The sequence below is a fragment of the Onychostoma macrolepis genome, chromosome 01 (genome assembly GCF_012432095.1).
Source record: "Onychostoma macrolepis isolate SWU-2019 chromosome 01, ASM1243209v1, whole genome shotgun sequence".
NCBI lineage: Eukaryota > Metazoa > Chordata > Actinopteri > Cypriniformes > Cyprinidae > Onychostoma > Onychostoma macrolepis.
In genome coordinates, this window is record NC_081155.1 from 25,039,846 (window position 1) to 25,066,568 (window position 26,723).

The window sequence follows — 26,723 nt, forward strand, 5'->3', positions numbered from 1 at the left end:
AGCAGTGTAGAGTAGCGCTTGTTGTTTGTCGTTTCTACGATCACAAATGCAGACATGGTAATGTTTACGTGGCGCGTAAAAAGATAGTATAAGTTATTATAATCAGTAATTATGTCCCCACTGGATGCAACAAATGCCTCGTTTATAATGGGATTTATTGTTTTTGTCTCATCGCACCGGGACACAGCATCACAATACGGTTACGGGCGTAACATTTCCGTTACACGCTTGAGGTATTTGGCCAATCACAATGCACTGGATAGCTGGCCAATCAGAGCACACCTCGCTTCTCAGAACGATGAGCTTTGTAAAAATCGATGCGTTTCAGAAAGGCGGAGCATAGAGGAGCAACAATAATGTACAGTATGTGGAAAATAATGTTTTTTTTTTAACCTCAAACACATTGCATTACACCAAATACACAAAATAATGTTCTTTTCAGCAATGTCATATGACCCCTTTAACCTTACTAATATTTTAAATATTATGGTGGGTTTCAATAGATAATAGAAGGATCTTAATAAACATCCAAGATTTAATTGTATATATATAACTGAAAGGTGAAAGGGATAGTTCACCCAAAATGAAAATGCTGTCATTAATTACTCACCTCATGTCATTCCAAACTTGTAAGACCTTCGTTCATCTTCAGAACACAAATTAAGATATTTTGATGAAATCCAAGCTTTGGACTCTGCATAGACAGCAACGCAACTACCACGTTCAAGACCCAGAAAGGTAGCGAGGACATCGATAAAATAGTCCATGTGACATCAGTGGTTCAACCTTAATTTTATGAAGCTATGAGAATAATTTTTGTGCGTAATTAAAGACAGAATTTTCATTTTTGGGTGAACTATCCCTTGAACAATTTAAGTCTGAATGTCCATTTTTGAAAAGAATTGAAGGATTGATTGTATAAATTGATGTAAAATGCAAGTTGTTTTATGTAATAAAGTTATATAATATAAGTTATTGTGGCATAGCAATGCACTTTTTCCAAATGAAAGTGTGTGAATTCATTTGTGCCAGAAAGCTCCGGCAGGACATTTGAATGGCTGCTTTAATAATGTAATTAGAATCTGTCTTCACATTCTTATAGAGTGAATCTGACCCCTCAGAAAGACCCTCTGAGGAGAAACTCATGACTCTGGGATTTGCATTATTTTCTTTTGATAAATCAAGTCTGTATTAATTTGCATTGTTAAGCTAATAACGGTTTTATAGTTGAGATTAATGGCGCGTACTAGAAACAGAATATTAATGCTATTCAAATAGCTGACTTTTTTGACAAGTTAACCTTCTGATAACATCAAACAGGAAATAGTAAAAAATGCTGGACAAACCTAAAATATTAAAGTTTTGAAGCATTGAATAGAATAGAATTATATATATATATATATATATTTTTTTTTTTTTTCTATTACAGAGTACCCAGATAGGGAAAAGACGTTGATTCAACCTGGTAAAAGTCAGTATCAGCCATCAATCAATTTTCAATGCTGAAACAACATGTACTATTTGGTTGATTTTTCAGAATGTTATTTGCAGGAAAATAAAACATCCATTCAACACTAAAATGCTCACTCATCTCTTTATCAACATATACCACCAACCCATTTGGTCAAAATTATAGCATTCTATGTTGAAACATGGAAATCAATGTTCTGCACATCATTTGGATTGTATACAATGTTCCCTCTAATTTTTATTCTTGCTGAGCAAAACTTTTCTCTGTTGGGCGGTACTCCACAGAATGTGACCTGATGCTGACTGGACTGTATATCCAGAGGCAGAACAAATGATGACAGTTCTAGAATGGTGACAGTTGTGGTTGAATGTGCCAAAAAAAATCTCTCCCTTTCACACATTGGTGGTGCGTCACCCTAATAAAGAAACCGCCTCTGCTCACAGTGTGTGGAAATACTACTAAACAATCATGATCCTAATCCATACTGAAATCTCAGATGACCAGACAGTAATTCATCTTTTATGAACTCTTAAAATATTGGTGTCCAGGACACCGTGAGCCCGTACACCATGAATTTTTAAAAGCTTAGTTTAAATGTGATATGAATAAACAGTGCTCATAAATGGTTGCTGAGAGCAATTGAAACGAGTGCTTGGACCCAGACACAGGATCTTCTTACATCAATACTTAAATGGATTGTGATGTATAGGCTATCCAATGCAGGTGCTCTCAACTCTGGCCCTCGAGGTCCACTTTCTGGAGTTTAGCTCCAAAAAATTAATAATAATTTATATAGAGTTGTTTGGGGTGGCGATAAATTAAACGCGATCTGCGATGACATCTTGATCATATCACATTGTAGTCTATGGAGCGGCCTGAAGTGTGCATAAGCAGACTCGCTCCCTCGGTCAAAATCGAGGAGTCGAGGGTCTGTTCATACACTGAACAAAATTATAAACGCAACACTTTTGTTGAGCTGAACTCAAAGATCTAAGACTGTTTCTATGAACACAAAAGGCCTATTCCTAAGAACTGGGATGTTTTCAGCTTCCAGGAATTGTGAACAGATCCTTGCAACATGGGGCCGTGCATTATCATGCTGCCACATGAGGTGATGGTCGTGGATGAACAATGGGCCTCAGGATCTCGTCACAGTATCTCTGTGCATTCAAAATGCCATCAATAAAATGGATGTGTTTGTTGTCCATAACATACGCCTGCCCATACCATAACCCCACCGCCACCATGGGCCACTCGATCCACAACGTTGAAAAGTGCCAGATGCCTCTCCAAAGTGCCAGCTGCCATCGAATGTGAACCTTTGCCCACTCAAGTCGGTTACGACGACGAACTGCAGTCAGGTCGAGACCCCAATGAGGACGACGAGCATGCAGATGAGCTTCCCTGAGACGGTGTCTGACAGTTTGTGCAGAAATTCTTTGGTTATGCTAACTGATTGTTGCAGCAGCTGTCCGGGTGGCTGGTCTCAGACGATCTTGGAGGTGAAGATGCTGGATGTGGAGGTCCTGGGCTGGTGTGGTTACACATGGTCTGCGGTTGTGAGGCATACCAATTGCACACTCCCTCAAAATTTGCGACATCTGTGGCATTGTGCTGTGTGATAAAACTGCACATTTTAGAGTGGCCTTTTATTGTGGCCAGCTTGTGCAATAATCATGCTGTCTAATCAGCATCTTGATATGCCACACCTGTGAGGTGGATGGAGTATCTCGGCAAAGGAGAAGTGCTCACTAACACAGATTTAGACAGATTTGTGAACAATATTTAAGAGAAATAGGCCTTTTGTGTACATAGAAAAAGTCTTAGATCTTTGAGTTCAGCTCATGAAAAATGGGGGCAAAAACAAAAGTGTTGCGTTTATAATCTTGTTCAGTGTATAAACTACCCTCATGAAGTGGAACGCACTTCAAAATGGCAGCGGGGATTCCCCTGAGGGGAAGTGCTTAGGGAAGTTTGCGAGTGCATGTCTAAAGACCTTAGGCTTGTTTGAGATGAGCAAAATCTGCGCAGAACTGATCAACAGTGATCACCGCGAGATGCATGCCGGTTAGAAAAGTGTCCAAGTTACGTCCGCCTTGCTCTGATGTCATGCTGACATGTTCCAAAAAACTCTCGCGACAGCGAGGCGGCTGTGTCGGATTGAGCAGTCGCACGCAGATGCTCTCCACCGACTGCGCTGACCAAAAGCATGATGGGAAACGACTGACTGACGACACGGTTTAATGCTCATTGGTTCAGACAACTGTGATGCTGCGTTCTCTTCTACAATGTTTTTTTTTATTTTTATCTGATTTCATGAGATTATGTATGAAATTATGCATGAATATTCCCAAACACTATTAAGTGCAATCTCTGTGCGAGATATGTGACTGTTGTCATATTTCTATAAAAATCTAAAATGCATGTTTGTATTAAAGTAAAAATGGATGATAAATACACCTTTCGTATAGAATTAAATAGCAAGCACTTTGAGTGTCTTGTTCATCATATTTATTTTCATATAAAGCAACAGAACTGAAATTATATCATGTTTATCAGCAACACAGCACATGAGTGAGAATAATGCAATATCTACCTTTGATCTTGTAGGTATCTGTTCCACTTCGAGAGGGCAGAATTGTCTGTCTTGACTGTGTTTATTTCACTCCTCCCCTCACTGCAGCTGCCTACATTTCAGGCGAGGCAAGGCGCATCTCAAACAAGCCTCTTGATTACCATGTTCAGGTGTGTTTGATTAGGGTTGGAGCTAAACTCTGCAGGAAAGTGGACCTCGAGGGCCAGAGCTGAGAACCCCAGTCCTAGTGCAATGGGGTGGGGTTTGATTTTGTTAATTGGGAATTGGATGGTTGGATTGTTGTTGTTTAACTGCTGCAATTTTATGTTAGTGACAGGTTACTGGAGGGAAGGGAATTTTGCCAATCCCTTGCACAGATGCTTGCGACCTCGTGAAAGAACAAACTTATACTGGGGAGTGAGGGGAAGGGAAAATAATGTTATATATATATATATATATATATAAAAGATTACAATGACTTTTTCAATACAATTGAAATCATTTATAATAAATACTATACGATATTCTAAACTCCAAGTACAGCCAGTTTCATGGTGCCTTTAAATACTTATCTATTGCAAATCCATCAACTATATTTTGTTTATTGGATAAATCAGACATGACATGACTCTGCACTGGAAAACAAACATGAAAAATGTCAGTGTTTTAAGTACAAGTGAAACCTGCATTCATATAGGTTAATTGCACTGGCACAACATGCAGCTGCAGATAAAACAAATCTGCAATCAAACAAATCAGAACAACCCTTAATTGTTAATTACAAAGAAAAACAAAAGCATTGCAACTCAATTATGTAGTGACTGTCAAAATAAGCCATTTCGAAATACATCTTTCATTGAACAGTTTAAAAAAGAGGAAATATGAGAAACTCCAATCTCAATTCATTTATGGAAGGAGCAGGTTTCAGTGCGGAAACAGACGGTGCTTTATGGATGCAAAAGAGAATATGTTCTTAGATGGGAAATGAGATCAAAGTTTGTGCTCAAATATGCTAGGAATCACATCTGCCAGAGGAAACGATCAGAGTAAATCAGACAGCTGGACAGAGAGGCAAAAACAACTTAACTGCCAACTGCCATAAGATTATATTGTTAAAACGAGCTTGGAGTCCATTCCAGACAGCCTATCGTCATCTCTGCATTAATCCATATTTGACTCGCAAGATTTCAAATGAGGCTGTTTTCAAATTCATCATTTTTTTCTGTGCTACACAGAATGTCAAACCAAGTCTGGTATTACATCTGTCACCTTGCTATAAGCATAGTTTTACCTGTTTCTCCTCATTCATATTCCTCTAATATGTTAATATCATTGGTCCCGTGTGACAACAACATACCTAGAATGAGCAGTAAATGTTGCGTGGTGCCAGGCACGATGAATAAGGCGACTCTTTATGGTCCACGTGGGCATTGGCCTTGTCAGACAGCGTGGCGTTAATGATAATTTTGGGCTAAACTGCCAGAGGCTGAAAGTGGTTACAGGAAAAACACATAAAAACACAGGAGCCCCGCCAAAGCCTGACTCAAATTAACAGCAGTTAACGTCAAAGCAGAGGACAAAGCTGACTATATCTGCTTCACCGCTCAGATAAACAGTGAATCAGACTGAGTAATATACATTGGCAGTGTATAGCTGAAACACGTCAATGAGGAGTCAAAGGTCAAAAACTGTGGAGGTGCTTCTTTACCCTTGTGAAAAACAAGTGTATTAAAAGCAGTGTTGGGAAGGTTTCTTTGGAAATGTAATAGGTTACAGATTACAAGTTACCCTACTTAAAAATTCAATAAGTAGTGTAACTATTTCAATTACTTTATTAAAGTAATGTAACTGATTACATTTGATTACTTTTTAATTACTTTTCAAAATTTCTAACGAATGTTTTCAACTGTTAATCATTTTCAAACATTTAAACCAGGCAGGTTAACCTTACAGTAGTACTGATTATTGACTTTTAAAATCCTTCATCACTTTAATTAAGATTATAATAATTTATTTTTAAAGCACAGCCAGCACAAAATCAGACTTTAGCACCTTTTTACTTTGAGATCGTTCTGAGGTTAAAAGTGCAGTAGGAGATCTTGGAAAATGCTAACTTTAGCCAGATAGCTCTGAAAGTGAACGTCCCACCCTCCCTGCAAATCGCCGCCCAAAGCCACGCCTCCTGACCGCATGAACAGATCAGACGACCAGAGACAACATCACTGTAAAAAATACGTGTATTTTTAACTGTAAAATTTTGTAAAAATGCTACTGAAAAAAACTGTTATGTTAACAGTGAGTTCCTGTACAATATACAGGAGAAAACTGTAAAAGATCTAACCAGACATTTCATGTAATTTTACAGTAAAATGCTGTTAATTGGACAGTTTTTAGAAGTAAAAATAACAAATCAATGTATAATTTACAGTCAAAAACTGTAAACTGATATTCCCAGAATTCCCTGCGTGACACTCCACATTTGAAAGTATTTTGTTTAAATAATCATGTTTTTTAATAGTTTTTGTTATCAGTTATGTACATTTGGGCTTTATGTTACATCTTCTGTTGTTTAATGAACAACATGATCTCACAGAATTCCGTGTAATGTTCACGGACTTAATTAACCTCCGAATCTGTGGTGGCATCATGGAATCGCCAAAAATTCCGTGAGTAAAGTATTCTAGAGTCAAATGTGAGGCCATCCGTCCAAAGTTGGGTCATGCAACAGGACAATGATCCTAAGCACACAGCAAATCTACAACAGAACAACTGTTCAGTCCAAGTCCAGACGTCATCCTGACTGAAATGCTGTGATGAGAGCAGTGCATAAACAAATGGCCACAAACCTTAAACTGGAGCAATGCTGTAAAGAAGACTGGGCCAAAAGTCCTCCAGAATTATGTGGGAGACTGATGAAGTCATACAGAAAATGATTATTCAAGTTATTGCTGCTAAAAGTGGATCTACAGGCAGTTGAATCATAGTTCGTCACCCATGGCTTTTCAATATTGGCTTTATTTTTGCTAAATAAATAATAACACAACATTTTTTCATCTGAGGTATTATTTTCCAAATTTTAAGACCTGCCAAGATCCAGATGATTATTTATTTTGTCCTGATAGAGAAAACCATGAAATTCCTTTCTTTTTCTTAAACAAAAAAAAAAAAAAAACAGAAGCTTTACATTTATGTTTTCCAACTTCTAAAGAGTTATTATAAATAAAGTTTCTATAGGTTTTCTATAGGTTTTAGAAACCTATCCTTAAGCAGAGCACATGTTCCCTTTTGGTGCCTTTGATCATTTAAGCCAAGCTGACCTCCCATAATGCAATTGATTCATCTCTCCCCTCTGCAAAAGTGCCCGGAAAATCAGAATGATTGAACTTGTCTATTTTGACATAGGCCTAGATCTTTTTCAGTTTGAGAAGCCCCATGGTTCAATCGCTTTCAAGGCTCCCCTGGGTACTGCCATCTGCTCTTTTAGCTATCTTTAAAAGTCAGTATCTGTTCACATAAAAGTGATGCGGTTTAGTAGATATGCTGTAAAAGTGGTCAAAATGTTTTCAAATTCGATTCAGAAAGATGCTAGTAAGAGATACTTGATCATATGCCAAGTAAACACCCACTTGAAATAATTTTAATAATTTTAAGAAGCTGGACTATTTTTTTTTTTTTCAGGACTGTGGATGATCATGAAATCTTGAGGAAATTATGTGTGAAACTATCAAATGGTAAACATCGGTTAAGGATGAAAACTTACAGAGCTGACACTCTTAAATATGAAATTTACCTCATGCAAATGACTATCAATATCTGATTAGCAAACATATTAAATATTCCAGAAACAGTGATAAATACATCAAGCCTTAAAGTACAGCATAATACCAATAAATATCACATCTGGCTCTTAAAAAATTAGGCAAAACATCTTTTTATTTCCTGATACAGACCATTTTTAATGTGATGAGATTAGTGTAATGAACATGATGTTGAGAGCGTGGAGAGCCTCTTATGGCTGGCAAAAATTGTAAACCATTCAGTGCAGCTTGATTAAACACAAAAATAAGCAAAACAGATTGGATACCAAAAATACCACAAAAAACCCTTAGAGTACCAAAGCCTGTAAAAGGCATTACGGGTATTGAGTGGTTACCGGTTGCAGGCTAGATCAAAGCTTACGAGCATAAAGGTAGTAATTACTGCTTCACAAAATCCCTGACCTTACAATGTTCAATCAGGATGATGCAGCTCCAGACTAGCAGGAATACAGAACTCAGAACAGAGAACCTGGCTGTGCTTACAAACACTGTTGCAAATGACCTTAGATGTGCTATCTTGATACAAATTTGGCTAGAAAATATTTAGTTTTATTCAGTTAAATCAGCCGAATTTTAGTGACATTTTTGCAGGCAAAAACGGACCATTGTCCGTTGTCAACAGATTAGCGATGTATGAAGCACAGCTCACACAGAAGTCACTTTTAAACAAAGCAACTTTTGTGGTGAACAAAATCTGAGTGAACCCATTTTCTTGCCCTCGCAAAATTGCCAGTTGTGTAGAAACAACAGCATATCATCACAAAATGACTTTTTACAACACTTTTAAATTACCTATCCAATTACCAAGCTAATGTTCACCCAAAAATTATACTGTCATCTTTGCTTACCCTCAATTCGATCCAAACCTGTAAGACTTTCTTTTTTCTGTTTAACATAACAGAAGTCAATGAACAAGTCAAAACGGTTTGGTTACCAGTTTTCTTCTTTTGTGAACCAAAATACCTTCTTTTGTGTTTTACAGAGAAATTAAGTCATACGGCTTTGGGACGACACAAGGGTGTAATGATTTTATTTTATTTATTTATATTTTTTGATATGAACTATCCTTTTAAGTATTACATGCCCTTCTTGTGCATTAAAGCCATAGGATTCTGAGTACCTGACTATTCTTTTCGAAGCTCATTTCGTAGCTTCTCTATCTGATGATCTCGTTCACACGTGCACAGCTGACTGAGAGAGGAGCAGCAGGGCTGGAGCCAAGGCTTCCATGCTATTTGCTGAAGTGAAACCTGTACTGGGACAGGCTTCAGACTCTCTGCATGACGGCTTGCTGCTGCCCTTATGACCTCCAGAACTGAGTAGAACTGGGGCTCAGTGTCTGGACTCAGGGGGGTGCTTTCTGTCGGGTCTTTCGACAGGTCATAAAGCAGCGGAGGATCATGGAACGTGACGTATGGCTTGATGCAGAGGCAGATATGAGTGTGAAAGCAGGTTGAGCTGTTCTCTGGGTAGAAGTCAGGGGTAAAGAAAAAGGCCTTCCAGATTGCGTTACCTGGAAAAACAGGAAGTCTAGCTTTCAAAATTTCAACAATCAGTCATCACATTTATCTATCCATTTCTTAATCATTCACAGTGGAAAATCTTATCTTATCTACCCATTAAAGTGTGTGTGTGTGTGTGTGTGTGTGTGTGTGTGTGTGTATAGGGCTGTCAAATTGATTAACTCGCATCCAAAATAAAAGTTTGTTTACATAATATATGAGCTTTATCCACAAAGCAACTTTAACTTTTAGTTTAGTTGTAAACTATTTTGTACACAATACATACATTATCTAGACTTCAATTTGCATGTTGTTAGAAGAGCAACACTGAGCAATGTGGACTTAATATACTACTCAACTAATATACTACTCAAATTAGTAATTATTAAGATTGTCAAAATAGTTGGTAACATGTTACAATAACCTCTCTTAATTTTTGTTAATTAACAAAAACACACCTATTCATTTTTAGTTCATGTAAGCTCAGGTTCATTAAATAATATAAACAGATCCATTTTTTTTATAAGTTCTACTTGAAATTAACATTACCTATGATTATTTAATGATGTAGAAGAATTTTTCAGTGTTAGTTAATGTTAACTAATGTAGTCAACTATGGTTAAAGAAATAATTCACCCAAAAATCATCATTTACTCACCCTCATGTTGTTTCAAACCTGTATAAGTTTCTTTCTTATGTTGAACACATGCAAAAGAAGATATTTTGAAGAACCACAGTTGTTGGTGCCCACTGACTTCCAGAGTAGGAAATACTTTGGAAGTCAATGGGGACCATCAACTGTTTGATTACCAGCATTCTTCAAAATATCTTCTTTTGTGTTCAACATAAAAAAGAAACTTGTACATGTTTGGAATGGAATGAGGGTGAGTTAATGATGGCAAAATTTTCATTTCTGGGTGAACTATTCCTTTAACTAAGGAAGTTTATTGTAAAGGGTTACCAAATAGTTATCAGTTACAACCCATCACAAGAGGGGACTCACTGTTCGGTGGGTGCCATCTGACGGCATTCAGCTGGGCATTGCAGTAATGAAACATAAATTCATGTTCAGAACGCTCCACTTGCCCTTGCAACAGAGGCAAGAGATCATGACCGTCAATGACTCTGTAATGGAAACAAGTGGCGATGCACTGCAATTACTAGCCTAGTTATTGAGTCTATTTTGCAGTATGAGTAGCCATAATACAAAACATTATTATTCTATACTAATGAGCTACCAGGGATACGTTCATCTTACAAAGTGCCTGAAAACAAATTCTAATCTACTGACTTCTGTTCATCCCAATATTTCACTCTACCTCCAGATGAGCTGCATCTATTGTATCTGCATCTGTTATCTCAGTAACCAAATCTTTGACTGGCAGATCTTGTTGCTAGGCAACAGGTTCTCACCTGTCGCTGGGTATGGAAGCACCAGCTAAATTCAGCACCGTGGGGAAAATATCCATGTTGCTAGTGGGCTCATCAATGACCTTCCCGGCAGGTAAGACACCTGGCCAACGAAGAATCCCCGGTATCCGAATCCCACCTTCCCAGTTAGTTGACTTGCCAGCTGCTCGAGAGACCGCAAAGGATGCGAAACTGCATACTGTTACTGTTCACCTCATATTTGAAAATAATGCTTTGTCCATGAGGGTTGGTAAACTAGCTCTCAGGACTTTTCTAAGGACAGAACAGAATACCTTTGTATATGCCGCTATAACCCCCATGCATCTCTCCGTGGATGGAAATCTCTTCCAGGTGAGGCCCCTGATCTGAAGTCATGTACACCAGTGTGTTTTCCTTCAAGTTTAAGCGCTCCAAAGTCTGCATTATCTGACCTAGGAACGGCAACAACATTGTGAGAAGTCAGATTGACAATTAGATCAATATTAAAATACTAAAACCAACCTGGTGCAACATTTAGCATCTTCTAGTGCAATGCAGTACTGTATTGATTTTTACCAAAATTCTCATTTGAGATTTGTTTAAATCCATAACACTACGGTAGAAACTTTTGCAGTTCATTTACTCAAAACACACACTTTTATATAAACAACTTACAACTGAGAAACACCACAAGCAAAAGAGTATTCTGATTACACTTGATTACATTATCTTTAGCTGTGACTGTCTGCAGATCTAGTGGCTTATTCTCCTCTTTAATTGCAATAGGCTTTTTTCAGTATTTAAAGGGACAGTTCACCCAAAAAAAGGCAATTCTGTCATAATTTACCCTCATGTCATTCCAAATCTGTATGACTTTTTTTCTTCTGCACAACACAAAAGATCACATTTTGGTAACTAAACTATTTTGATTAAATTTGTCATACCTCTTTTTATGTTCCACAGATGACAGAAAGTCATGCAAGTTTGGAATGACATGAGGATAAGCAAATGATGACAGAATTGTCATATTTGGGTGAAATATTATTGTGCTTCCTTTAGGAAATGCAAATCTAGTTTATCATGTTACACTAATTAGTTTCTGCAATGCACCTGTGTCAAAAACCAACATTTACCAGTCAAATGTTTTAACGCACTTGACTGATAATTAGTCATGATCCTAAAAACATTAAAACATTAGATCTAAAAGCTTATGCTTTAATGCCTGAATAATGCAAGGCAAATCAATTGTGCCTAGACATGAATTTCTTTAAAATATCTTGTTACCTCCAAAACTTGCTAAAATATGTTAAAATGCACAATCCAATTATCTGGTTACCAGCTTGCGGTTTGCAACAGACAGAAAAAAATCTATTCATTCCTTCTGCTTATTCTCCCGAACACTCAAGTATGACTAAGAGAAGTGTCCTTTGCTTTAAAAAAAATGACGACAGTATGCATTCAGTGCTATAAATAATGTCACTTTTGCATTTATATGGTAACTATTCTAATTTGTTATTAGATTTTTTCATAGATATTTTTAGAAACCATTCATTGTGCCCTTTTAAGAGACAGACTCGTTGGTTTATGATGAATTCTTTCTGGACTCAGCTGCCTCAGAAGATAAATTTAGCAAATGTGATAAATATACCTTAATTAAAGGCAAAAACAGCAGAAACAAGTAGTACAGTTTGAGATAACAGCTTATTAAGAAGACTTTCCCTGTCAAATCAAAGGGCCATTTATTGCACTCACTTTTAATTACCAGCAAATTTAGATTATTGACGTAACAAAAGTCATTCAGTACCTACACTCCAGTCTACCTCCATGACAGCATCACCATAGAGGCCATGCTGACTTCTTCCCCTGAAGAGAGGAGAGGCAAACAGTCCAGTATGGACTTGGAGGAATGAGAAGAAGAGCAAGAATGGCCTCTCTGAATTCCTGTTTAAAAAAAAAAACTTCAATGTTCAATCTTTAGATTACCATTGGACAAACACAAGGCACTTCATTTCAGGGTTGTGTTATGCCATCAGATCAGGGATTAGAGCCTGGCTGTAAGGGATTTGCTTTTATGTAAGTTTTCACAAGGCTTTGTTTTACATTAAGGCAATGTCTTACAGTGCCTTACAAACCATATAATACTGCAAGGAGAGAATTTAAACTTGGTCATTACTATATGAATCTTTTATCTGCCCTGTAGCTGAAAACTTCAATTTTCCAATAAACAGACTCTCTGTGATACAGGTAAGAGCTGAGGCTCAGTGTTCACATAAAAATGAACATTCTGCCATGATTTACACGCTCTTATGTGTTCAATCTCGTATGACTTTCTTTATTCTGTGAAACATAAAATGACAAATTTTAAAGAAATACAGAGTTCTGGCATGAAACTCTAGATGGCGAAGTCTGATAAGTCTAACTCAATCTGACCTAATAACATTATTACCATATGGTTACAGCTGATTGGTTCTCTCCTATATCGGTAGCCAATGAGCTCTCTACTCAACATTCAAATATATGACTAGTGCTTGTTGTAGCATTTTCGCAGCGTGCTTCAGAAATCCTCCACCTTCCCCAGCTCCACCTGTATAGATCTGCTATTCATGTATGCTATGGGGGGTTATTTCATGTATGTTATATTTGCAGCAGCAGTATTTCTTACATGCTCCAGCATACTTGCTCTGCCGCAGCAGCGTAGCAGATTTATTCCGCCAAGACCAAATACATTAACACTGTCAAGTACATTACCATGCCAATCCCTCCGAGAGTTGTCATGACAGAACTGTACTAGTCATTCTTTTCCACACAATGAATTTGGTTCAAAACTTCAAAAAGGACACACAAGCGCCATAATAGTATTATAAAAGTGGTCCATATGATTTCAAATCTTCTGAAGCCATGCAATAAAGTATGAACATTATTCTGAAAAATTACACTTTTATTCCTTTGTGTCCTTTTTGAAGCTTGACAGCCTTAAGGCTGGAATACACAACATGACTTTTGCCTAGATGTTTGTGGCGATTTGCAGCTTGGAGGAGTCAGCAACCACTTTTAGCTGCAGACGATGATTCCATCCAGTCAGAGGATTTCAAACATTTTTTAAGCAGATATTTTGACATTTTAGAACAAATATTGCATCTGGCAACCAGGTGCACGTTTCTGCAAGAGTTTGTTTTTTGAAACAGTGTAAAATTCTGCTAATGTGTGATCCTCAGTCGTGTATGATGCCCAGTTTTTCCCTATAACCACTTCCAAATGTATTATTTAGAGTGTTTTAAAATCTGTTCCCATTTTAGTTTTGTAGTAATACTAGCATTTAGTTGAGTGATCTGTACTTTCTTCAAAATGTCTCCTTTTACACTGAAAAAAATAGAGTAATACAGGTTTGGAATGAAAAGGAGAAACAATTTCATTTTTGGGTGAAATCTAACTATTGAGGTTTAATCAAATTAATAATGCAGAGGCTTAAGCAAGACCTTCATTTTCAATACAGACCTTTCAAAATGGATTGACAATTTTCCTTGATATTAATTCAGTCACTGCATTTGTTAAGCTCAAAGCAAGTCCCTGAAAAAAGCTTTTCACACTTTAATATTATGATAAAATGTGGACACATACCTTTCCAGAAACTCTATGGCTTCACTGGTCATCCTTTGTGTGAGGTTTTCTGATGTATATGGTTGCTCCACAATCTCCGTCCCTCTCATGACAAAGCAATTTAGATTGGGGAATGTGTACACCAACACACCAAAGAGACTCACCACTACTCCTACCAGGACCAGAAAACCAAAAACTACCCTCCTGGTTACAGTTATCATCCCTTTAATATGGAGTAATGCCAGGGAAACTAGACCAATACTAAGGGCCTTGTATGGGATGTAGCCATGGACAAAATATAGGACAGAGCCATGTCCAGGCTGGCAGTCCCGAAGGTGCGTCATAATGGTCCCGTAGAAGTAGTCAAAGCCATGAGAGGTAGGATGATGGCAGTGGTCGGCACTATCTTCACAGTTGAGACCCAAGTGCCATTTCCCTAAAAAAATAAATAAATAAATAAAGTTATGACTGGCACAACATTACATTAAGAGAAAAAAAAGGAATTGGAACTGAATGTTTCTCCTCCTAATATTTGTTCAATATCCCCATGGAAAATTTTCAGTGCAGTCTGAACTTCAGTGTGCTTATCAAATCACAATCCAAAGCTGCAATATAAATAAAGTCTGTTACTATGCATTTTAGAACAAAGCGTGGCACTATGTTAATTTACATTGATGCAGTTCATGATCCGGTGTTTTCAGCGTTTCCATTGCGAACTTCATCTCTGCATGTGCTACGAGTTTAACTCATTAGAGAAGTCATAGAATTTATAACATTTTTGTGAACAGAAGTTTACAGCATTTCCCTGAATTTGTAAACCTGTTCTCACAGAAACTTTGAAGGTCTCTTTGCAGTTTTCTGCTAAAGGCTTGAGCCTTGAGGGTTCACCTCTTGCGAGTGAATAAATTAATACATATTTGTATTAATTTTATTTTTACTATATAGTATTTTAATACTATAATATGTTAATTTTATTACTATAAGTACATTTTACAACAAGGTTTATTTGTTAACATGAGTTAATACATTAAGTAACATTAACAATGGGCAAGACATTTGTTACAGTATTTAATAATCTTTGTTAACATTACTTAATAAAAATACAACTGTTTGATGTTAGTTGATTTTAGCTCAGGTCCAGTAAATAATATTAACAGACACAGTGTTTGATTTTAATACTGCATTAGTAAATGCTGAAATTAACATTAACTAGGATTAATAAATGCTTTAGAAATATTTTTCATTGTTAGTTTATGTTAACTAATGTAGTTAACTCGTGTTAACAAATGAAACCTTATTGCAAAAATAATAATAATAGTACTCAAATCATTTGACTTCTTAGAAATACAGTAAGAGTCAAAATAATATAAACTGAGACATTATCACAACAGTCCACAAAACAGACCACTTTAAAGTCAATGCAAATTTTATTTATTTATTGTCAAATTGGTAATTTTGCTTTTCAAGTGCACCAGATTGATGCATGGACCTCTATTATATTCCACCACATCTGTAAATTATTGTTTTGCTTTATTTGTCCCACCAATTGGTTCACATTTTTTCACATAGACATTTACCTGCAAACAACAAATTTCCTAGGTTTGCCTGAGACACAGGACTCACAAATATCAAACAATAGCTGTCGCCTCTCACTTGCCCCTTGGGTGTTACAAGAGGCTTTGAGAAATGTCGGTTTTAGAGTGTCTGCTTATTTAGACAATCTGCGTCTCTGCACTCCCTCTCAAAACGAGGAAGGGACAAGCAGATTCCTTCAGGATGTGCCTTCGTCTGTTGGGCCTAATGGATTCGACATGGGCTGTTATTCTCCTGGGGTTTTTGCAAAACCTCGGTTTGGACAGCAACACAGCATTGCCCACCCTCACATCAACTGGCAGTTGATTCTTCAGCTTGCCTCATTTCTAATAACTATAACCTAGTTAGGTCCTGTTTCACTGAGAAAAGTTGATAAACACAAACACTAATTCGCTGAGGTGCTGAGTTTGAGGGCAGAGGAACGAAGGGCTTACAGCCACCATAATTTCAAGGGACACATAAATTATCTTGAATTATTCTTGTTTCTCGGTTTTAAAACTCTGCACACTTTCTCTGAAGCACTGCATTTTGGTCAGATCAAACACCACCACAGTGGTGGCATGCATAAATCAGCAGGAGGACACTCAATCGTCACAGCTGCACAGTTTGGCAGCTGAGTGGAGGAGTGCACGTTCCCATTCATTATATGCAACTCTAATCAACTGGAGAATTAAGTGTGCGAGAGATACGGATGTGTCATTTTATGAAGGATGCAAATTGCCTAAAAACCACTAAACCCATTCTCAGATCTAACTGTGATTTTGAACTCACTCTCAGCCCCCTTTTGAACCAAACAGTGATTTCCTACAAAAGATGAAAAGCATATACTGTTTCCTGCAAAGTGAGTCAGCAAGCTGCATACTCTGTCACTCTACCCCAGTTGTATGCATTTTGAACTTAAAGGTGCCATAGAATGCATTGATACAATATTTAAAATTGTTCTCTGATATCTACATAGAAGGTATATGGCTTAGGTAAGGGCAAAAATTCTCCAGAAACAGTTTTTCATGTCCATTTACAACCCTAGGATTTCTCCCTAGAATGAAATGGTCTGTTATTGGCTTATTTGGAAGGGTCATGAATAATAATGTTGAGCTCTGCTCTGATTGGCTGTTTCACAGTGCGGCTCATTTCAGTAGCTTACAGGAAAGAAACACAGGGAAAATATATATTTCAATACTTTCTCGCGCAGTTATATCGTTGGGTAATTATACTGTAAATAAAATGCAGGCATCAGGGAGCCGCTATTAATATGCTGGGCATTGAAACTGCTTTCAAATGCACAATCGCTTTTTAGTTTCACTTTTGAGATTCGCAATCGCACAAACTCTGTTCATACTATGGAGCAGCAGTACTTACCACACATTTTACAAGATCAGATGCTGTCAGTGGTGCTCAAGATCTGTAAATCATTCGCCATCATCCTCAGTCATCTCTCCTTACTCTGTTTATGTGGTAAGTGAAATCTTATGTACTGTAATGTAACGGGCTACCGCTAGCAAGGAGATAACCATGTCCCTTTAGTGGCTCGAGTTATTTTATTAGAATGCGTTATTTGCTTTCCGTGCCTTTCTGAATACAGACACCAACCCATCCCTGCACTTCACATCCCCTGCACAGCCTGGAACACAACATTTATTTCCATGATCTGCCATTTTCACTGTTGTCCTCGCTTGTTTCTTTACAATACCTGCAGAACTTCTGATGGTTCAGCTGGCGGCTGGCATAGAACATGGGCGGGTAAATGCAAACAAAGGTTTTTGAGGCTCACTGTATGTCATTTCCATGTACAGAACTGTTATTTTTCAACTATGACAAGGTAAATATAGTTTTCCATTCTATGGCACCTTTAATTTTTTTAAAAGGAGTCCCTCAAGCCAAATCCACATTTGTGCCTGAGGTGAGCCAGTCATTTTTAATTTGCTCATCTGTTCAGATGCTAGCTTTTCATCCAGTGGTATAGCACGCAATATCACTCATTTATTAGGACACAGGACAACATAAATCAATTAGTCACTCAATCATGGAATTATTTTGGATTATTCAGTTATTCGCATGTTCAGAGGTTTTGGTGAAACCTCCTGCTTATTCCCTTTTCTCACAAAATGTGCTTTATGAATATATATGAATGTAATATCTAATATTTATTATAAATATTCACAAAACAAGCATATAAATGTGCAAATTAATGTGTAAAAAGTACTAATCAAAAGTGACTGTTAAGAATTTACAATAAATAAATAAATACTGTTCTTTTGAACATTCTATTCATTGCAGAATCACAGTTTCCATAAAAATATGAAGCAGCACAACACTGATGATAATAAGAAATGTTACTTGAGCAGCAAATCTGCATATTAGAATTATTTCCGATTTCGTGTGTTATGCTGAATACTGGAGTAATGGATGCTGAAAATTCAGTTTTGCATCACAGGAATAAATTACATTTTAAAATATATTCCAACAGAAAACAGTTATTTAAAATTGCAATAATATTTTACAATTTTACTGTAGTTTTGAGCAAGTAAATGAAGCCTTAGTGAAATAAAATAAGAGATTATATTAAATAATCTTATAGTCCCCAAAATTTTTAACGGTATATGTTTCAAAAATGTTTACAATATGCATCTCTATATTTCTATCGGTCTTGACAATCATTGTCTATAGGAAGTATAAATTATGGTCTGAGAACAGTGGTTTTCAGTAATAATATTGATTAATAAAATAATACAATAAAATGGTGTGTATGTGTGTGTGATAAGAGTATTCTATTGCTAATCTTGGATTATTTTCAAAGGGGAAATGTACTGACATCTTTTGTCCCATGTCCCAAGAATCAGTGATACCAAATTATAATAGTGTGAGCTTGCAACCCCAGGAGATGACAACATTATAGATGCTATTTATGTGCATATCCCTCCAAAGATATAAGTGCAAAGTCAGCTTGGACATGACTGCACTCAATCAAGAGATTTTACAGGTTGTATAATACTACACTTCTCTGAGTAAATCCAACGTTTAAAAATAAATTATAGAATTTATTTGATTCATACAAGCTATGAAGAGATCAGTAAACAACACTGCATTATCTGAATTACATGCTATTTGCAATATGGAGCCGTTTACATTCCTAATGAAATATCAAATGATTTTAAGGTTAAATGCTAGCTCACATTCTCTGATAATAGTTATCTCGACACACTTCCCTCCTTGCAATCAGAACAAAGAAGAGATGTTAAGAAGGCATTTCCCACAGTGACATACTTTTCAGGACCCTGTTACTGTATAACCAGAGTTATGCAAGTAACATACCAATTACAGCAGTAGAATAGCCTTGCACTTTGACAGCCTTGGCAAAGGTGATTTCTTCTTGTGGAAGGCCTCCTGACGAAGCAGAAAAGAGAAAAACTCCCATACGCCCATGTGCTGCCATACCTATGGCATCACAAAAAAAAAAAAGAAACCTGAGAAACCTAAACCAAAGTTAAAAAGACAAACTGACCAATTTTATGAACGTGCTGCATGAATGTGACTTACAAAAATAAATGACTCCACTCAAGTGTATAAATATTAATTCAAACCTCTATGTGCCCCCATTACTACTACTACTAACACTAACACTTTCACACTAAGTCTCAGAAATGCTGTAAAAACAGCACATATTGCTTATTTCAGCAGAACTCCATGTGCAGTAACTCCAGCACTGACCTGACCGAATCGGGTATCTGCCTGTGAGGAAGGCCGCCCTGCTGGGAGTGCAGAGCGGTGCAGCAGCTATGTGATGGGTCAGTTTCACCCCATCCAGGGCCAGTCTATCAATGTTAGGCGTCCTGCGGGCCAGCACAACAACAATATAACACAGTCTCGTTTTGTCTGTGAGAGAGATGTCTATTCACCTGGGTTCCAAATTTATGAAAGCCTGCTTTCTCTATTGAATAAAAAAATACTGATTTATTTCACTGAATTCTGAGATTACATCTCACAATTAATTTATGTTTTGTTTTAATTTTTTCGTCACGAAATGTAATTTTGACTTTTAATCTAACAATTCTGCCAGTTTATACATCACAATTCAGACTTCCCTCAAAATTGCGAGGAAAAAAGTGACCTAAGAACTGTTAAATAAAAATATGAAATTATCTTTTTTATCCCGTGGCAGAAACAAGCTTCCAAACAAATGTATTCATCCTTGACACATATTGTATATGAACCCATCAAAAAGAAAATCCCATGCAAGTCAAATTTACTGATCTTGAATCGTTCTTACACAGCATCTTCTGACATTGCTGGCCTAACTGTACATTATTTCACATGCAGAGTACATATATGTAACAACTAAAATGATACACAAGTCATAAGCAGACTGGAAGAACTCTGAATGAAAGCAAAAAACTCAATTATATGAACAAACCTCAGTGTTGTGTTTCCGTAGCATCCAAGGTCTCCAATTCCTAAATCGTCCACCATCATAAAGACAAAATTAGGTTTTCTACCACTGTCTGCATCAGCAGTACAGAGAAGCAGCAGGCCAAGGGTGCAATGGATCCATGGAAGGGATTTCATTGTATACCCTGAAAGAGAAGGAAGGTAACAGAAATAGAAAACAAATGGATGTGTACTTCAAAATGTTTAACTTCTAAATATATACGTACGTGTGTGTGTGTTATTTTTAAGTTTACTTCACAAATTTTAATTTAATTTTATTTATTATTATATTTTAGAACTTCAGCTCATACTTATTTTATTTCAGTTATTTGTCAGCAAGGCAACATACCCAATTTTCTTTTCTTTTTTTAGTTTTTCATCTATTATTTAGCCTTTATTATACGGGTTTTTTATACACTTATAGTTTCAGTAAATAATCACAATACTGCTGGGAAGCTTTGAAAACTTAATGTGAGCTGAATGGTAGTCAATATTACATTATGAGAGTCTATCAAATAATATATAACTCACACTACTGAGTGCAATGGCCGAGTGTGCACCCTATCTGCAACCTATAGGCTATAATCCAATTTTTGCATTTCCAAACAGACTATTGAAATGCTAAACTAGCCTATTCAATACGTTTTGAGTACAGACTAAATGCATTTTCTCCTAAAACGGTCGGTCTCCCGTGGCCTACCTGCTGCATCCAGGGCGAGAGATAAATCTGACTGCTGCCAGAAACATTCACATCGCTGCAGATGCCAGTTAATGCATAACGTGCTCTAGTTTAGTGTAAACAAACATTACGCTGACGATATAAGGAAGTTGAGTGCAGAAGATCACGTGCTTCACGCATGTCAGATTGATTGGTCAACTGATAGAGTGGAAATTTATTTTTATAATCAGCACTTTTGACCTTTAATCTTCTGTATGTCCTCCACAACACAGCGCTTTTCATTTTCAGCTTGATTTAAATTAAGCGCTAAAATAAAATGTCCATGAAGAACCGGGAAATGTCGTGTAGCGCACGTGCAGCAGTAGTCTAATTGTCAGGACTGTTCTCTCCGAAGAAACGGTCTTTGGTTCCAGCTTCTGCTAACTTGTTGGGAGACTTTCGCTTGTGTTGTGTCAGTTTGTCCTCCGCAACATTCTTAGAGATTCTAATGATATGTTTTCAGTGAAACAGCGCCACCTCTCGTTCATTTAAATATACAAGGAAACCAATCTTCCACCCTCTGTATCAGGATTTCTGTGGTCTACTGTTTTCATGACAGGCAAGAGATCATGCTATGACAAGCTTGTCAAAACACCGTTTGCAACCGATAATCCCGCTGCATATTAGCATAATATTTAAATTTTAACTTTTAAAGCTCGCACATCAGTGCCTGACAGAAATTGCTCTGAAATTAGCTCTTTTGAGGTTTATCTCATTGTGTCGGGATCATGTGCGTTGATGGAAAATGAACTCCCTCAGTGAAAGTGTGTTTTGGTTTTTTCTCTTTTATATTAGGCTAAGCATGCGACAGATCCCACAGATTTATTTTATACAAACACCAGCAGTCTCACGCTGTTTAGCTCAAGAATATTCTGGGTTCTGCAATCGACAGCACTTGTGGCATAATGATAACTAAAAAAAAAAGTCCCTTAAACAGAGAGGGAGAGAGAGAGAACAACAACTTTGCAATGCAAATTTTACATACATTTTAACAAAATAATAATTTTCTTATAGGCCTATAAAATATAATGCATAGTGTATGTATCACATTTCTGGTCTTAAATCCTGCAATAATTGGCCCCATTTACTTTCATTGCATTATAAGTGCTTCACTGTAACCTCTATGTGTGTGTATATATATATATATATATATATATATATATATATATAGTAACCAACCAGCATTCTTCAAAACACCTTGTATTCTGCAAAAGAAGGAAGGTAATAGGTTAAAGTCTACATGAGGATGAGTAAATTATAACACAACTTTCATTTCAGGGTGAACTATTGGGCTACTTTAACATGTATTGAAATTTAATTTCTGTTTTCTGTCTCTCTCAATCTGTCAGACCATTGCCTTTTTGTTTCTCTGTTCTATTTTTCTCTCAACCATTCTCTTTCTACAGCAAATTTATAGTATTTATCCATCAAGTCGACTAGATCCACCCACACTCTTTGCAGACTAACACAGCCTAGCATTTATTTTCACGGGATGCATCCAGCCTTATTAACTGCATTACTCTTCTGTTAATCTTTGAGGCCACTGGGGCTTCTGGGGGTCATTTGCTAATATTCATGCTCAAGCGCTCAGACTGTGCTGTGAGCTGCTAGCCAGCAGTTGGTGCTGAGCACACTTCACACTGAAGTACATAAAAATGAAAAAGCTAACTATGCTAAACAGCAGTAACACATCCAGGCCATTCTGCTGCTTTGCTTGTATATGCAAATCTGGCTCCTGGCCATAAACGTGCCAGCTGGCTTTACCGTCTAACATGATTCTCTGATTAATTGTGTAGGCTAATAAAACACCATTCCCCCGGCTTGCTGCCGCACATCAGTGCACAAGTAGTTGTGTTGACATTTTACATTACACTGTTTTATAACATCATTGCGTCGCACACTTAAATGTTCTCTTCGTAGGCCTCTGAGGCACTGACTCGCAATCTAAATAAACAATAAATCAAATCCTAACAGCTAAAGATTTGTCCTATTCAAATGAAATTGTCCATGGGAAGTTATTGACAGAGTACAATGATCAAACACTGATCCCCCTTTTGAAAACTGAGGGAAGAAAGATTTGGATGAGTCTCACTGTGTCAGCTAACGTCTCACTAGTGTCACTTTACAAAGTCACTGGAGAACCCTTCAACAGCAAACCTCCTGTTCTTATTTGATCAAAGGACTGTAGTGAGGTGCATGATGGTAACATTTATCAGTAGTATATACCTTATTTTTACACTTAGATTACCCTTGATGTTGTCTAATGCCCACATAAAATTAGTGTTTAAAAATGCAAATAATTTAATAACACAGTAAAAATGTAATCTAGCAAATACAAAACTGAATATCCATTTTCATACTGTACAGTATAATATAATTCATTTTTTTCAAACTGCATTAACTATAGTTTATTTTTATCTTTTAGTTTTATTTGAAATTTATTGAACAGAGAAAGCTTTTTCAGCAAGAATGCATTAAATGTATTACAGTAAATATAATTGCATTTTAAAGTATATCCAAATAAATAATGTTGTTTTAAATTGTATTACTATTTCACAATATTACTGATTTCACTGATTTTTTTTTTTTCAAATAAATGCAGCCTTTGTCATCATAAGGTTTAATTATTGTTATTGTTATTTTATTTTTATTATTATTTTTTTTTTTTTTCAAAAACAAGCATTTATATTGTATAACATTGCATGCACTGGATAGTATATTCAGACATTGTATGCACTGGAAATTGAATGAATGAATGAATGAATGAAGCATTTATATATTAATTTACATTTTAGAACATAAGTCACAGTAATCATTTAACTGTTTGTGTTTTATACATGAACAATAAAAGGCATCATATATTCAATGTAACATGTTGACCAGTTGATGGCAGTATCAGCTTTCTGGCATGGACTGAAATTTTGATCACTGCATAGTCTTGTCCTGTAACTGCTGACCATTTCCTGGAATCTCTAAGCTATATCATGCTGAAATAGAGGGTAGCCTCTAAAGTACCTACTATATATTTAAGTAAAGAATAAAGCCTGTATGCCATATACCTGATTTATTAAACTGAAACACTCAGCACATACTGGCTATGGATCACTAAACAAAGAGTTGGCCGTCAGAATCAGTTTTCTTCCAGAACAGAACTGAAAGCAATGCAGTATCAGAAAGAATGTGCACTGATGCAAGGTACACAACAAAAGAGCTTATTTAAAGAAGCTGCAGGGCATCACAGTGAATTAACCTTAAGGATATTTACACAAATAGACTGAATGAAAAAAAAAAAAAAAAAACTCTTTAAGACCGTAGTGGCACACTGATTCTCATAATTCTGATGAATTTGTCCTCAGTGCAGCATACATATTAAATGGCACTCTATGGTAATACGATCCACCCATTCTCTCTTTCAAAAAGATTAGATCTGCAGATAATTGTTTGCAGTTCCTCCACCTACTCCAACCAGGGTCATGCCACTGTCACTCAACACATGGGGGTCTCCTATCAGCAAGAGCCCCGAGGCTCCTGTCTCAGCAGGTAGACCCCTCTGGCTTGTGTTGGCGCGTTCCAGCACAGATGGCCCACCCAGGTGGAACAGACCATTGTATATCATGTTAGGGTCCTGAACTCACCTTTCATGCTTGGTGGTCGATCTTATCATAAAGGGACTTTGAAAGACAACACACCTGCACCGGCCTCTGAAAGATAGCAGGGTATTTAAAAACGTTTAAAACAGGTTTTATCAATACTTTTATTTTAGGAAATTAAATTGTGTTACGTAATCAGTTTGTTTTTGTTTGTTTTTTTCATTCTATTTGGTCTCACTTTTTCTCTCTCTTTTGACTCTGTCTGAACAAGAGCCTGGTGCATTGCTAGAGGCCCACATCCCCACACTCCTGTAATGACTGAATAAAGACAATTTGTCAAACATGAGTGAATGCCTTAAGGGAGATAAAAGAGAAAGGAGCATCTAACAAAGTTCCTTCACGAAAGCCATAGAAAAGGCCCCTGAGAAGTGTCCAGGTAGTTTACTTTTACCTTGAAGTAATGTGTCCTTATTTTAAAAGTAATATGGTCCATAGAATCTCAGGGTACAATTATATCAATATCAATAATAATTATAAGATTGACCCTCTATGTAATTAGATGTGTTATTAGATTTTATTGGATTAGTAGTAATATGCCTATTAGATTTCTCAATATTTACATCTGCTGAGCATGCAGTGTCTGACTGAATATGTTTAAATCATTCTCTTTAATTCAAACAAATTTCACCTAGTTATATCATGACAACTCTCTGAAGATTTTAGCATGGTAATGTATATGATAATGTTAATGTATTTGGTTTTGGTGGAATAGATCTGATATGCTGCTGCTGTTGGTTATTGCTGTTGTTGTAGATTATTACTGCTGCTGCAAAGTGAGTACAGTAACTTGCTGCTGCCAATATGGTGCTGTGAATATTTAAGACATACTGCTGCTGCACAAATAGCATATTAAATAACCCATAGCAGATCTATACAGGTGGAGCTAGGGAAGGTGGAGGGCTTCAGAGTAAAATGCTCTAATGAGTGCTAACCAACCATTTAAATGTAAAGCAGTAAGCTCATTGGCTGTGTATGCAACATGAACCAATCAGCTTGTGCCAAGTAGTTTAACACTGTGAATTTCATCAATTTGCGATAATGACCCATCAGCCTGCACCATCTAGAGTTTCATGACAGAACTTGGCATTTCTCTTTCAACTGAAGCAGGTATTTTCATCCCAAGTCACGGTGGTTTTATTAGGGGCTGATAGGTCAGTCAGGGGCTTTTAGATATTGTGTTTAAAAATGTCAGGTGCATGGCAGCAAAATAGAGAAGAACTCCGTAACTTGAGGCACATTTTTTTTATTTGAACTTTATATAAGCATTTCATGCGCGTTTTTTAAAGTGTCATTGGAGTCAGAAATATCATAATTATGAGTTCCAAGAACATGAATGGCGAGGTCATATTTGCAAGTTGTGACGTTGGTCTTGATTTAATACATCACAGAAACACTGATCTATAACATATATAATATAATACATATCATTTTTAGAGATCAGTGAGTGAAAAGTAAGCCTGTAGTGAATTAATGAATGGTTTTGCAGTTATTTGAATTTTGCAAACTGTTTTTGTTTTTTAAGGCATGATTGATGAACAGGTTATTGACAAGTGTAATCACTCACCTTTCACAGTTTGCTTCATGTAACACAAATACTGGTTGATACCTTGTATAAATTATGATAGAACATAAATTTAAGTTTATTTGGGTTTTCTTTTGTTTTGTTTAAGCTACTGTCGTGTTTGAGGTATGAGTTTCCCAGGTGCACTTGAAGGCAGCATTAGACCCAATGTAGAGTTCAAAGAACTTTTATGACAAAAAAAAAGGGCCCTGTGACCCTGTGCGTTTATTTTCCATTCCACTGCGTTTCTTCTCCGTTTTTAAATACAAAAACACATTCTATGCGAACAGCCCTTATTTTTCCTTTGAGTCTGTTTTGTTTTCTTCACTTAATGACTTTGGTATCTTCTCAAAGATGAAGATGGTCTCAGGAAATCCCATTTTGAATGTAAACACAGTTTTTTTATTAGGTGGGGTGGTTCTCT

The 26,723-nt window shown here is 36.7% G+C and overlaps 1 protein-coding gene across 1 annotated transcript; it reads right to left on the reverse strand.

Annotated features, from left to right (window-relative positions):
- Positions 1–8,888: 8,888 nt before the first annotated feature.
- Positions 8,889–21,471, reverse strand: sts (steroid sulfatase (microsomal), isozyme S). Its single transcript, XM_058790502.1, has 10 exons — positions 21,071–21,471; positions 20,357–20,516; positions 19,654–19,775; positions 19,258–19,380; positions 14,374–14,788; positions 12,560–12,696; positions 11,070–11,207; positions 10,780–10,939; positions 10,370–10,491; positions 8,889–9,377 (listed from the first exon to the last, which is right to left on the reverse strand). The coding sequence occupies exons 2-10, from the start codon at positions 20,506–20,508 to the stop codon at positions 8,989–8,991; spliced, it is 1,758 nt and encodes a 585-aa protein (XP_058646485.1). The 5' UTR covers positions 20,509–20,516; positions 21,071–21,471; the 3' UTR covers positions 8,889–8,988.
- Between the last annotated feature and the right edge of the window lie 5,252 nt (positions 21,472–26,723).